At 38.1% G+C, this 15,955-nt stretch overlaps 1 protein-coding gene across 1 annotated transcript in view; it reads right to left on the bottom strand.

Moving 5' to 3' along the window:
• The window catches only part of LOC140241287 (homeotic protein female sterile-like), a 53,640-nt gene extending 44,534 nt beyond the window's left edge, over window positions 1-9,106 (bottom strand). Inside the window, exons 1-2 of the mRNA XM_072321038.1 lie at window positions 8,980-9,106; window positions 5,107-5,242 (exon numbers count right to left, since the gene is read on the bottom strand). Coding sequence (XP_072177139.1) covers window positions 5,107-5,121 — 15 coding nt within the window. The 5' untranslated portion in view covers window positions 5,122-5,242; window positions 8,980-9,106. The remainder of the gene's footprint in view (window positions 1-5,106; window positions 5,243-8,979) is intronic.
• Between the last annotated feature and the right edge of the window lie 6,849 nt (window positions 9,107-15,955).

Genomic DNA, 15,955 nt, shown 5'->3' with positions numbered 1-15,955 from the left:
ATTCACAGTACAAGCTGAAATTTTTGTACAGCTTTCATTTTCTGTGAATTCTGCGAATCGCCTTTGGACCATGAAAAAAAGGCACAAAAATATAATTCCTACATGAAAAAAAAAAAAAGAACTATCACTTCAGGTGATTAATACCCCCACTCCAACAGCTCAGACTCCTATGAAAAAGAATTGAACCAGGATTTGATAAAATGCTCTGTTTGTGTGTGTGTGTGTGTGTGTGTGTGTGTGTGTGTAGTACCTTGTGAGTACATTGTGAGTTTGATCAGGTCTGCCACACTCCTTGTTTTTAACTGAAGTTTATGTAGAAATACCCAAATGTCACAAGGTGTTGGTAAAATTGTGGTTACTATGGCAATGCTTTGTCTGGCAAACACGAAAATCAGGTCTTCCACATCTATACCTCAATGCCATAATTGCTTCACAATTGTGGAAGTAGTTCACTCCACAAGATTTTCAAGAAAACATGCAGTTTGTTATGGCAATGCCTTGTTGGGTACAAACACAATGAGTGTCTTGCATAACTATACCTTAAATCATAACATATGTACATACCAAATTTGAAATAAATTCACTTCACAAGGTTTATGAAAAATTGTGGTTACCATGGCAATGATTTCTCCAACAAACACAAAAGACATGTCTTGCACATCTGTACAATTGTACATTCCAAATTCAATGTCATGTACAGTTGAACCTAAATTGTTTCCAAATTGAAATTTGAATCTAAAATTTCAAAGTTGAATCTAAATTGTTTCAAAATTGCAGAAGGAGTTTGCGGCGCAAGATTTGCAATGTACTGCCTGACCGACCACAAGCTGATTCCTATGTACTCCCTTCTACACTTTGTGTATGCGGGGGTACAAAAAGCCATACCAGCAGTGCTGGATTGCACACAACTACATTACCAGTATACATACAATGTAGATCTGTATTTCTACTATAGGTGTACATGTATGGTCGAGCACACTGCATGGCCCATGATGTCTATAACACACTAATGTCAGATCTACTGTATGTTGTGCTGTATACATTGAAGGTACAGTAAACACATGTACATGCACAATTGTAAGTGTGCAAGGTCGATCGTATCTGATTGGGTGTACAATGTAAAGCTAGGGAAAAACACATGCACGTCATGTGATAATGTAGCACTCAGCACAGTACTTGTAGTTTTAAACGCAAATTTCTATTCATGCCCATTATGTTCACTCACGAATATGACCATGGATATTGTCATCATCTACCAATCGTTTGTTTGTCAACATGTTGTGTTATTCCAAACCTTTACATGACCAGCCAGTAACAATACATGTACCTACTTGTAACCCTACCAATTCTACCTTACAATGGCCTGCCATCTGCACCCGTCAGGTTTGTGAATGAGGAGATTGAGGGTGAGGAACCCCCAAAAAGAAACCCCTGAAGCCCATACGGGGCAAACAGAGGTGAACTCAAGGCTAAGATAGGAAGGTTTGCTGCAGAGAATGGTGTGGCAAGCAGCAGGGAGAAATATAATCATGGAACTTGGTATTAAAGGAGGTGAATGGGGGCACCATCAGAGGAATGAAGGATGTGTACATTTATATCTTGAGAAATTGCAGTCATTTCCTGATGATGTGCACTCCTAAAGGACAAAAGGGAATGTCAGATCTCTTTTTCTTGGGAAGGAGTGAGATGAATACAGTAGGTCAAGCGGTTCATCCAAGTTGTACAGAAGAGTGAAGGCTGCATTAGCTCCAAGCTTGTCCTTGCTGGAACTAATGGATTGCTGAAGTCTGCCAAACTACCCATCCTGGCTGAACACGGGATTTCAATCATCACTGACAAAACATGGGCATATGATCAGTGTTTGACAGGATCGGTGCTCCAAAATGGAAGGGAACTATGGGTATCAAACATCGCAACGATGACATGGATAACATATCAGGTCAATTCCGCTGGAGGATAGGAAGGAGAGTACAGAAGTTTGATGTGCCACACATCTTTGTGATTAATTGGATCAAACAGCTACAGGCATTGTTCTAGGGTCTTATTGAATGATGCACTCAAAGGGAGAGAAGCAAGCTTCAATTGAAGGTAGCAATGACAAGAGGCAATAAACTGCACTCCTGGCTTATGCTCTGGATGGCAACTTCCTTCCATGACAAGTCATCAACCGAGACGAGGCTGAGCAGAGGCATCTAACATTGCCTCCCCTAACGACTGGGACATCACCCAGACTGAGTCTCATTAGAGCACCTCAGTCAGCATGACACAGTACACATGGACACCATCACATGCTCTTGCGTCAAGAAGACCTATGGAAACTCTACACACCTACAAAACAAAACTGCTGCTCATCTTCAATGTGTACCAAGCCCATCAAACCAAGGACTTTCTTGACAAACACAGCGGCCTGGGCCATCATATCTTCGTCTCCGCTACATTTAGAGACTTCCTTCAGCCCTTTGACACCAGTGATCAAAATCTACAAAACAGAAATGCGAGCACAGTTTAATCAGTGGTATTCCAAAAAGGTGGCTGATGGGGTAAAGGCAGGGCTGACTTTCATACATCAGTAATCAAGCCCACCCATACCACTTGGATGATAAGAGTCCACAAGAACATCCACCATCAGCCAGAAATCATCAATAAAGGGTTTCAAGAGACAGAATTCTCAAGGCTATGGCAGATGCAAGCCTCGACACCAATCGAAAGCATGGATGACAGCAATGCACAGAAGTATTGGAAAGACCAGCATTGAAAATAATAATAAACTCACAGACTTCTTCTACTAGAGTAAAGCTACGTGTAACGTCTCTAAATCTAGCTTCAATTGTTGGGATTGGATTTCTACCATTTGGATTTTTCCATGCATTGATTCTATGGTCTCATTGTTGGAGACTTTTTTTCCCCTGAGACAGGCATTTCAATTCAACTGAATTTTAATCTTGAACTTTGAACTTGAAATTGGAGGACTGCCCAAGGCAAAGCCAGAGAGACGTGTGAAAATTATTGCAGAGATCACTGACAGTGTGCTGACTTCATGTATTTCCTTCAAATTTGAACAGAAAGAAAGTAAATTTACAGAAATTTTGTTTATTTTCATCCCTTACAGGGCTTGCTTCACAAACAGCCTTGCTTGTGCAAATTGTTTATAATGTAAATTTATACATGGTATGGCAATGCAATTGCTATACAAACTCTTTGGTTGAATCACCATCTTCAAACTTATTAGAAATTTATAATATTGCTAAACCTGCCCAAATCTTCCACAAAAATCAAAATGTCCAATGAACTGTGATTACGGAAAATAATAATTTCATCATACACTGTATGTAGAATTTTCTGTCAATGATTCATTTCAATTTTCCTGCAAAATTGGTTGGTTTTTCTTTCAAATACCATAAATCAATATAATGAGCACGTGCTAAATGTACTACACACACGAGTCATACACATGAAACTGTTCTTGTCGATCTTGTCCTCCGCCAGGCTCAATTCACTTGGGTTCCATCAGTGTGTATGAGTGATATACCAATGAAAATTCGCTTTGTGTGTACAGGCACATGTGCATTACCATGTGTGTGGTTTTTCACTTCCACTAGTCTTGTACACCATGTAGGCACATGTAGTGTAGTATCCCTACTATCATGCCTTTGTACCGTTTCACACGTTAAAGGGAGGGTACCATTTTGGTTGAGGTAGAGGATTGAGATTTGAACTTTTGAGAGATAGTAAAATCACTTATGAAATACTAAAGAGCATACAATTCTTCAGAGGAATTCAAAGTTTATTTGATGAGATCTGTTTTGAAATGGACAAGACATATCCAATTTCTTGACTTTCCCGTGCAAGTTAAAGTTGTTAATATTGGATTAGACCTTTACGACCGTGAAATGAACAATACATGAAAATGTTCCACATTGTAATTAAAGGGATGGTACAGTTTTCGGTTTGGACGGGGCTGCAGGTTTCCAACTTTTTTATGTGTGTATTTGTGAGATAATGACAAACCTCTTACGAAATAAGAAAGAACATGTAATTCTTCGAGGAATTCATAGTTTATTTGATGAAAATCGGTCTTGAAATGGCTGAGATATAAAAAAAAAAAGCGATCCTGATAAAATGTGACAGGCCTCGACTTTTAATAGGATCTCTTTGTTTTACCTTGTTTCTGGATATCTCAGTCACTTCAAAACCAATTTTCATCAAATAGATTTTTGATTCCCCTTAGAATTATATGCTCTTTAACATTTCATAGAGTGATTTCTAAATTATGATCTCGCAAAATGTTAAAAGCCAAATCCTCACCTCAACCTGTACTGCAATTCATAATAAAAAGCATTTATCATGTAGAAAACAGGAGGTTGCCACAAACAATGTGACATAAATTACATTACATAGATTGACAAATTCACATCAAAACTACCAATACTTTGCAGTATACATGTAATCTCTCAGCTTTCTCTGAATCAAAAGCACCATGGATTAATTGTCCTTTCACTATTTCTTATAGAGCATAGTGTAATGGATACCGGTTGAACAGCTCTGCTAAGATTGGAACTTTGGAAGATTTAGAATGATTTCAGGACATGATTTAAACATCAGTTGATACCCATATGAACATTACAAAACACAGTAACCGAGTATGAACATGTGTTCTCTCAACTAACTACAACTACCTGTATGCCCTTCACTTCCTTTAGCCAAGTACACCAGCATTGACTGAAATACTGCAAAATGCAATACTGGTAGTTTATACATAAGGTGGTGAGAACACAAGGATACAAGGACCAGGTACACCTACATGTATCTATCCTACTTCACTTTATTTTCATGTTTATTTGTTGTGACATGTGCTGAAAATCCTACCATTCACGAAGCTTGTTATCAAGCTCACTCCTGTGACTTGGGAAACCATTAAATGTACAGGCATAGAATTTCTTTCCCTAAAAACTTGTGAATAAATTTGTTAAAAAACAAACAAACAACACTTATCAAAGACTGTCAACCTCAAAACAAACAAACAAAAAACAAAACTTGATTCTTGTAAAATCATGTCAAAGATAACAAAAGAACATTCATCATACAGCCAAACAAATATGTACTCACAGAATCGGTTTTCATGGCGGAGCTATGAGCTTCCTATTGGAGCATCAAATTTGCTGACACCAATAACGATGGCAAGGTTGCAGGTCACAACCTGCGTCACGACGAAGCCAGTTCTGCACTTTGTTTGTAGCTCTACCTACAAATGAAGAAAAGGCCAAGTGAGAATATTTAATGTCAAACCATCTATTCCTAACAATGAAGTACAAACATTAAGTTATAACGATAATTACTATGAGTGCAGTTTTCTACTACTCTACGACATCATAATCACAAACTTTCACACTGACATCTTTTGTTCTAGACATACAAGACTTTTGCAATGCAAGTGAACTAGTAAAGCAAGTCACCCATAATTTGACCGTAACACTGTCCCAAAATTTGACCGCCTGCTCACTAAATCTACATATATCTGTGCAGTGTCAAATTTTGGAATGCCAGATCGAACCTACTGTAGGTGCAGGTTTGTGCATCCAGCCACACGCATGTGTGTGGTTGCAGCCATGGCCTAAGTTGGAGGATACAGCCACATACATTTATAAATAATACACACAGAGAAGTTGGATACTGCCATGCCACATTGGAATCACTGGGGCCCGCCCAATAACACGCAAAGAATGAACACATCACATACCATCCCACCATCTCCCCAAATCAAATTGATGAATATACAATATATGTACTGTAACCTAATTTTACTTTCTAAGTTCTAGACAACTTTATTTTGCTACAATTTGTTTTTATTCCATTCTCATTGTGTTTGACGAGATGGATTTAAAATAAGTAGAAAACTAGAAAGCACAGGCTGAGACTCTGAGAGCACAGACCTCTGCCAAGCAGCTAATTTCACCCAATGATCTTGTTCTTCCATAGAGATCAGCGATTCCCACCCATACGCAAGCATGCTGAAAATCGCTCGATTTCCTAATATGGAAGCTTTTTGTTACGTCATAAACCCTCAGCTGGGCGTCACGCCTCACTCTAGCAGAAACTAGAGCACACACTTAGTGCGCGTATGAAAACCTCAAAAAATGCGCAGCTTGAACTCCCAAGTTCATTGACCCTACCGGCCAAAATATCGAAAATCCTTCATAAAATCCATAAAAATTTGCGGATCACTACCAAAATTTAATCATCTGTTCCTTGTGTCATTTTCAACCTTTCCTGCAAGTTTCATTCCAATCCGTTTACAACTTATTGAGAACTTATTTTACGCATGGACAAACAAACAAACGCCAGAAACGGTAATGAAAACATAACCTCTTCTCTTGGCGGAGGTAATTATAGCTGATTGGGAGACTTTCAATTGTCGAGGATCAATCGCAATGCCATGATGGAGTCAACACTACACATAAATGTGGAGATGAGCGTATATTACTGGTATCGCAACTATCGAAGAGCATGAATACGCTTAGTACATTACTTGAGCTATGTATGAGTATGTACACAGGGGTCACACTTAACTTTTTTTTAACTAGCCAGGCGGACTACTTAGAATCAATTTTGACACTGAAGCAATATTTTGGCTAGCCAGACGGACTAGTAACTTCAGAATTTTTCGATTTTTAGCTAGTCCGACGTGATTTTGGGTGGCCAATGGCCAGCGGACCATCGCCAATTTTGAACCCTGGTACAGCATGTGTACTGCACTCGAGGGGTCACAAGGTAGCGCTGTCATCAAGCCACTGCTGCGGTGTGAAGCTGTGAGCCAGCACAGCTGCCTGGCTGCTGGCTGTCGAATGCACAAAATGCAAAATGCAAAATGCTGCTGGCTGTCGAATGCACAAAACTCCCGAGGTTGCGAACTAAGATCTTCACGAGAAACCTGTAAAAATCACCTAGATCTAGGTCTACACTAGTTAAAACTGATGACCATTTGTGACAAGATTGGATGGAAGAAGCAAAGAAATAGGATGAGAATAAATTTAAAACCATCTAACGAAAATATATGTCATCCAGAAGAAAGAAAACAAAGGTGATTTTCATCGCAGTACATTGCATTGCACTTTCGTGTGGCTGTATCCAGTGACTCAGGCAATAATGGCTACTGTACTGTACTGTACATGTATAGAGGGTACATACACGTATCCACAGCTAGCGCTAGGTACTGTAAAACGAGAAATTTTCGCGTGCATTTTAATTTCGCGAATTTCGCGAACACCAAAATTCGCGAAATTAAAATGCACGCGAAAGTTTTTGTCTACACTACATGCATTGAACGCCAGTGGCAATTCGCGAAAATTTCATGCCGCGAAAAAGGCTGTCAGCTCCAATTCGCGAAAATTTCATGCCGCGAATATATGTTTTACAGTACCTAAACATCGGCACCCTGCATATCATACTCATAGTCCCTCTAGCTGTTAGCGTATACAATGTAGAAAGAAAAAGTATGTGTGGGATTAAGCACCATATAGCTATGAAAATAGTAATAATGAAGACATGAAAAACAAACTCATAAACAAACTACAGACGTCTAGTTAGAGTCTACATTGACTTGCGAATACGACGCACGACTGTGAAATTCATGTGTATTACCCATGGAGGAAGGGGGTGCCCATGTCAAGTTAAGCCCGCCACACACTATACGACTCCCGACCTTACGACTGACAGACTTTGGATCCGAAATAAATCACAATATCCTCAGAATAAACACGCTTGTTTATTTCAGATCCAAAGTCTGTCAGTCGTAAGATCGCGAGTCGTATAGTGTGCGGCAGGCTTTAGACACCGTCTAGAATACTCTACCCGTTTAAAGTTTTAAGCTGCGCAAAAAAGAAAATGCATCGCACGCACTAAAATGGCATCGCTTCACTATGCCGTAGACTAGATTTTCTACGGAGATTCACAATCAACAGGACAGTCATGATATTCAAAACTGCAGTATTTATTGCATATTTGAGGCAAACCTTAGGCAAATTTGTTTTATACTTTTGGAATGAACAAGCTGCAGATCCCAGACGATAGGAGCTAGGTGGTAGAAAACTGTTCTACCCTAAATCATACAACCACAAGTGTGGCCTGGCTGGTAACGACACACACATACGACGATGATACGATCATGACGATGTGCAACACCCAATTCAAAGTAAAAAAAGTGTCAATGAAACTGCAGGAAAGCCCCACAGTACAAGTGTAGCCATGTCCGTTTTTAAAGACTTTTAAATAGAATAAATGTAACGTTGTTGCATGTTGTCAGACCTCTCATCATGCTCATTGACATTGTCATTGCATCGATTCTATCTCCACAATACATTACCACAAGAGCATGCAGAATCAACGAAATCAAGTTCTTCAGGTGGTCAGGCTGTCACAATATCAGCATGTAGAGGTTCTCTAGATATTCTAATTACTGTAGGTAATCAGGACCAACCCAATTTCAGCTTCACACTGAAGTAATTTAGATCCTAACATTAGACGGGGCGGTCATGAACGCAAGGGTTGCACAGCGGCTACACTGCTTTAGCGCGTACGTCTTGGCGTGGCAATGGCCACGGGTCTGTATGTGATGTATGGTGCGCAAACGGCCGTTCACAATATACGGCGAGAAAAAGCTGTGCGCTATTGTCTACTGACTTGACCCAATAACAAATTTCTCCTTCTTTATCACGATAAATACGATCGACACAGTACACCTCATCATTGTCTAACATTTATAGAATACTCTGAGAAATGTAGGTAACCTAAATATGTATCCAATTGGAATACTTTCGTGATTTTTCTCTCGGAATCAGAACGCCTCGCACAGATTCCGTTATCATGTACGCGAGACTACATGGCTACGACAGTCATAGACATGGTCCGACATTATTCTGGTGTTATATTTCATTACTTTTACATATATTTCGAGGACAAAAGGCAAAAATATTAGCTTTATACCCTCAAGAAGAAATCTGCACTTGCTGCTGACAGCCCTGCAGCGCCGGATGGCTCTTGGTGTCCATTCCACAGTCAAGATTCAAATTCACACCACCGAGCTTTCCGAGCGACAGCAATGGCGGATCAGCAGAAAATTCATTCTTTTAGACAGACAAACGGCAATCACTATTGGTTAACGTTGGTCACATGACATTTTTCTCCCGCTTCCCTGTTTAGTTTTATGCTAACAATTTGCTTTAAAATGTTGGCTTTAAACCAGTATTTATTCTTATACTTTCATACTCAGACTCTCTGAAAGTCATCAAGATTGAGCTGAAGATTTTGGATGAGGATAAAATATCCAAAAGACGATGGAAATCGGCAGTGGAAAATGAACAAGTTCGTGTACACTGCCGACAGCGGCAGTATAGCAGCTCACGCGCCTCGCAAGCAAGCAAGCCGTTGCGCCAGCCAGCGATAGTTGATGCAATATGCGACGCTTTGGCAGTAATAGCTGAGAGTTGATTGGTTGATTGCAACCACGGCCGTTCGTCGGGCCATAGTATCCGTGAAATATTGCCTCTTGTGCTTGCTGAATACTGCCTTGAAATTCTCTATTTTCAATTTTTTTTTGTTCTTTCTCCTGTCTCCTTCCCATGTTGTTGCTCTTGTCATTTACTCTCCCTTTTACTTATTGCTAACAAAATCAACACGCCAGAATCATCGTGCATGAATATTATGGATGCCTCACTAAATGATATCAGATAGTTGTAGGTAGGCCTAAATCATCTATGATACTCGAAATGTTTCAATCTGACAATATATTGGATGTATTTATTTCGTTTCATTTTTCTATTTTCATTAATTAGGGGACCTACATGCATCTAGCCCGTTGTCCAGCTGCTTTATTTCCGACAAACGGCACTGGAACAGCCCGCCAAAACTTTTCATCAACATTATTATGCTCCTAACTGAACTTATTGGGGTGTTAAAAAGAAGTCAGTCACTTCCCAGAGACACTTTGGGGGAATGCAAATTTATAGTCCTATCAGGGAGGGGGTTCCACCTCCCTGGTCCTATATGCATTAGCTTATAGTGCATGCTCGTCCCATATGGGTATTTGCACCGCGAGAGACCACCTCCAATACTGGTATCCGCGCTGTGACAGTTCGTCGGTTGTCCTCTAAACTATATATATTATCTATATTTAAAAAAAAAGGAAAAGAAAAAGGATGGCAATGGGTCCTGAAAGGGTATTTTTGACGATTTTAGTTTTATTGCAGCAATTTGTAAGGGTATACGGGTATCTCGGGGCCGCGGGACGGGGGGGGGGGGGGGGGGGAGCGCAGTTCCCCCGGCCCTGAACGCATTTTGGTTTGTTTGTTTTTTGTTTTTTTTTTTTCAAGTAGGCCTATTCACTTCCAATCATTTAATACAAGAAACACCAATTCACTTTGCTTTGGTACCGTACAAACATAAAATAATAATTCATTTAAAGGTAGATGAAATAATTATACAATTTCAAGTTTCAGTAGGCGTAACAAATAAATGGCAAAGTTAGTAGGACCTACAGCAATTACCGAAGGAAAAAAAAAAACGGAAGTAGGCTTGTATGCACCCACGCACACGCACACACACACACACACACACACACACCGCGGAATGTTTTTAGCGGGGGGGGGGGGGGGGGGGGAGTCGTCCAACGGCCTCCTCGTCACCGTCCCCCACGCGCGGTTCTGTGTACATTCACGAATGTACTCGCTGAAGGCCTAGGCCGAAAGCAATGAAAGATTTGGGGGAATAAAAAAAAAAAATATAATAATATTTTGAAAATCACATAAACCCCATGACTACAATGAAACCCCGTTATAACGAGGAACCGCTTATAACGAGCTGATCGCGTCGGTCCCGTTTTCCTTTGCGTGTAAACCTATGGCAGAACGAATCGGTTATAACGAGGACATTTTCAGTGCATCATGATAAAGAAAAACATAAGCAATTTGATCGGATACAACGAGGTTCCATTTTACCTGCCGCTTTCAAACACGCGACGAACGAAACATTAAAAAGGGAATTCACGCTATCCCCGTTTTACATAGTCTGCACAAGACATACTCAGTGTGTCCGTCCCGAATGTACAAGTTGTACTATGTCTGAAGCGGGAAGACTCGGAAACAAACATGTTTCAGTCCCGCCGTTATCCTTTTTTACCGCCCATTATCAGTGACGAATAACCGAGTACCGCTCCTTCCATGTTTCTTCTAAACCACATATTAACATAATCATAATCATTCCATTTTCTTTTTCGCGAGGTTCCATTTCTTGACTTGCCGCTTTCAAACACGCGACAAACGGAACATTGAAAACCGAAATCACGCTATCCATGTCTCTTTCCCGTTTTGCAGAGTAGTTCATGTTTTCTTCTAAACCACGCGATAAGACACAATAATTATACCTTCCGATGTTCCTACTAAGTTATTGAATAAAATCATTCGATTTTGTTTTTCGCGAGATACGCGTGCGTGATAAGGTCAGACCACAGCGCAACGAGAGGAAAAAAGAAAAAAAAAACGCATTCAAAAACTTTTCATGTAGCGACACTCGTGGCCAAAACGGACAATAATGTAATATTGGAATGCGTGTGCAACTCATTTTTAGTTCCGACTTCCAGTTGTTTTGCTGGCTAGTAACTATGAGTGTATATGGGCCATTCTCCGAAAAGTGGCGCCAGAGGGCATTTTTGTGTCTCCACCCTTCTCTAGGCCATAAAGCACGATTTTTTCATCAGGAATCCATTTTTTTAACTTTTATTTATACTAGAGAATATAATGAGTAAAATTAAAATCAATTCAGGTCACAGCACCTCATGAAAAAATTATATTCGACTGCATGACAAATGTATATGTTGATTTCACCCATGTCTCCAGCGAACTCTGTGATTATATTTCACGCTCCCGCTCTTTACTGTAATATCAGAACTTTATGTTTTGCTCACTAATTTATAGTGCCTTCAGTGCCTAAATAAAAAAGCATAATGCTGAGCGAAAAAAGATTGGTATATTTTTTTCTGCGTTCTTAGCGAAGGTGTCTCCAAATCTCCGTAAGATACGTTACTTTTTGTATGACGCCCTAAAAAATATGAAGACAATATAGCAGTGGTATGTATTTCGGTGTAGTGAATGAAGTCCATTTCAAGATTATATAAATACAAACAGTGCATTCTGAAACTCTATGATAATAAATATATTCAGACACAAAGTTTGCAATTGTGTATGTTACGATAAGCGAAAATAAGATACGTTACTGAAACTTTGCTCTATTACAGAAAAAATACTTTGTTGACAAAGTTATAATGTATTTTTCATTAAAGCACCATACATTGCTTGTATTCATACACGGGAGTTATGAAAGAAAAGGTTGTTATTTCGTGAAAACATAAGGTTGACCATTAAGGCCGTCAAATACGTTACCGTCATATACGTTACCGCATAAAGTCACAGATATGTATATATCTGATGTGCAAAGTGCATCAACTACGCGCAACGCTCTTTGCGCTCATTCTTTAATTTTGTAAATGGTTCTCCGCTCTTCAAAGCATGGCGGCCACTTTGAGCGTGATGTTGCATTACATTTAGTACGGAGAGTCTGAGGGAGATGTATATAAGGCTTCTCGCCGTTTGTTATTCGTCCCAGCTACGTGGTTGGTAAGAATTTTCATTTTTGAATATTTATCTATATGACTAACAATGACACATTTACGAGTTATTTAATGTTGATGGAACAGTTATACATATTGCGTATGCATGATATTATTTCATGTGTTGTGATAGCTCGCATGTACGTTAGAATATTACCCAGCATTGGCACGGTAACGTATCTTACCCGACTCGTAACGAATCTTATTGGATGATAATGTCCTGTTCTTACGTACACGACGGCTATATATATATATATATATATATATATATATATATATATATATATATATGTATACATATATTATTTATTATTAAACAATGTACATTGATTATAAAACTCCCATGCTGATATTTTCCCTCTCTGTCTGTCTCTCGTGCATTTTAGAAAGAAAAAGACATGGGTAAAACGCTTGCTGAGGTATACAGAAGGCCTACAGAGAGAGAAAGAAAAAGATCGACCCCACGTTTCTAGCAAAGGAGCGGAAAAGACAAATCCAATATCGCGTTCCTGTTTCTGATCACATGTCGACTCAGGAAAAAGGAAAATAATGACGTGGTTAAATTTCATTTTTTTTTTCGGAAAACATTTCTTTTTTGAAATGAACAAATTAATGACGTAATCTCCTCACATTTTTCTACACATTTTATTTTCAGACATCCTCAAAATGTCATATATCAGATATCATACAGGATAAAGCTTTCCTTCTATCAATCCAGAATGTATGACATATATTAATATAAGCGTATGGTTTTTGCCTGTATTCTGCAAAAAAAGGAAGAATTTCCGAAATATCATCTATAACATATAATGACAAATTATGAGCGGATGACATCAATGACTTGCTCATTAGAATATTCATAAAGACTGGCCAAGAAATGTTTTCTGAAAATGTGAAATTTAGAAATATAATATATTATCTTCCCTACTTGTTACTTGGTATGTATTTTTTGTTCCTCTTCGTTCTTTAATCATATTAATTTCTGACCCGGATTTTCCTTAAATACTTGCCACATTATTGTACAGGGACAACGTAATGTTAATTGTCAACTGATGTACGTGGAAGGAGAATATTTACGATTCCTTAATCTAGTTGTTTTGTCTTGGCTCTCTATGAATGTACAAAAATATGAAAATGTGGAATACGTCAATATAGTGTAAGCTGTAATAAATATACCAAAATATTTGAGTGGATGATGAATCAGATGTGTTAATGCAAAGAAGTTTTACTTGAGAGTTATGTCGGTTACGTTATTACCACCATTACCTAAAGTATTGCTCCGTAGCTTCTTTTTGAAACAAATTTCATGACAGGACATGTGGAAATACATTAATACATTTTATACAAAGCTTCTGACACCTATATGCAACATGGCTACTTGCTGCGAATGAAATCTTTTATACTATTTTAGAAAGTTCTTTTGGGTCATTTTGTTAGGAGCAGAGCCGAAACACAAGTGGCCCAAGTGAAATAACATTGTATTTATAAGATTAAACTGTCAGCAGTCAAATACGTTACCTTTATACGTTGGAAGTTATATATTTGTCTGTACACTCGGAGCTAATCAATTTCATCATGTTGTTCCAAAATGAATGATGTTGCATATCTAATTATGAGTTAACAGAGGGACAGAGCTACATAATAGGCTGTACATTGTCTGTTAGAAATCAAAAGTTTCGGTCATTATATTTGAAACAGAATCATAATTACGTTTCGAGATAACTTTGTTTGTGTATGTTATCAATTAATTTTACTAACAGAACTATGTCAAATAGATTATCCGGGGTTATGTTCTAGGTGGCTATAACATTTTGATATAAAACAATATGCAAGGGTGAGTTTATCATCATGTTACTTTATAAGTCACAGTAACAAAATTTCGTATGGTATAGATGTCTGTCAGATACGTTACCATATCGACATTACCGTATATAATTATCTTCTTTGCACTCGTATAGGTATGCATGAATTTGATGATAATTATTGTTCCCCCTTAATAATGTCAGATATCTAATCAATGGGTTAATAGAAGGGAATGGACTATTATACATTTTAAATCAAATTTCAGTCATACATTTCAAACAGAACATGATTATGTTATTGCGTTGATTTTGTTTAATGCATGCACATAATGCTATTGATGAATATATGACTTTGTGTTACTGAGCAGTGTTAGGACTATATTAACTAGGGTTACAAATATGAATGTTCAAGGTTGAAAATTCATTTGGGTGTAAGATATAATGCAAGATTGAGTTTATCGTCATCTTGAGATAGAAATCACAGTAACGAAATTTTGTGGAATCGAAGTATGTCAGATACGTTACCGTTTTTCTCTTTCCTTGTGATTCAAAATGTATGAAATCTGCTGTAACGTTTGCTTGCAATTAGCTTTCTTTGATAATTTCAGTACTTATGTATGATTTTTATTACTGTTTCAAAGTAATATAAGATCAAAGTGTATTAGAGATATTAATTGCAATTTATGGTTGTGTATTTTCTACGAAAAAAATATATATATTTTTGATCTGATTTTGACTTACAGGCTTCAAACGTCAATCGTTTTTTACATCTGGACCGATCAAAGTTCAAGAATTACTTTTTAATCATGTGCGCATATTAGTTACGTTTACATTGCAATAGATATTTACATTAATGGTCCACAGATGATACTTCCACAGCCATTTTCTTGTCTAAAGCCTAATGGTAACGTATCTGACGGGTGGTAAAAACTATGAAAAAAATGTGTTCAAGTTCAATGCTATTTCTTGAAAAATGTGTTGGTGTCAAAAATCACCCGTTGGTTGTTATGTGTTCTCAAAGTATTAAAGTTTCTGAATTCAAATGAGTTTCACGACTTTTTTAATGTCGAAATTTTATAGTTTGTCCAACCCTGTTGGTGCCCTTTTGTGGAGAACGGCCCATATGATTAAAGCCGAAATAATTAATGAAGTCATGCGATCCCGCCGGGTGACAGTAGCGTTTAAAATAGTTGAATAACGCATGTTAATCTACTTGACTGCTTTAGTCAGTGTTTAGAAAAAGAAACAAACGCATTGAACAGTTTGAATAGATCTGGGATTGTTCATTATCATGTAACAATAAATATGAGTGTGTATGATTAAAGCCGAAATAATTAATGAAATCATCGCGATCCTGCCGGGTGACAGTAGCGTAAAATAGTTGAATAGCGCATGTTAATCTGAGTTGGTGTTCAGAAAAAGAAACAAACGCAATTAAAAGTTTGAATAGATCTTGGTTTGTTCATTATTATTTAACACTGAATTTCACAATGAAGAT

The sequence above is a fragment of the Diadema setosum genome, chromosome 17 (genome assembly GCF_964275005.1).
Source record: "Diadema setosum chromosome 17, eeDiaSeto1, whole genome shotgun sequence".
NCBI lineage: Eukaryota > Metazoa > Echinodermata > Echinoidea > Diadematoida > Diadematidae > Diadema > Diadema setosum.
The sequence above is the reverse complement of the archived record's forward strand: the minus strand, read 5'-3'. Positions and strand labels throughout refer to the sequence as shown.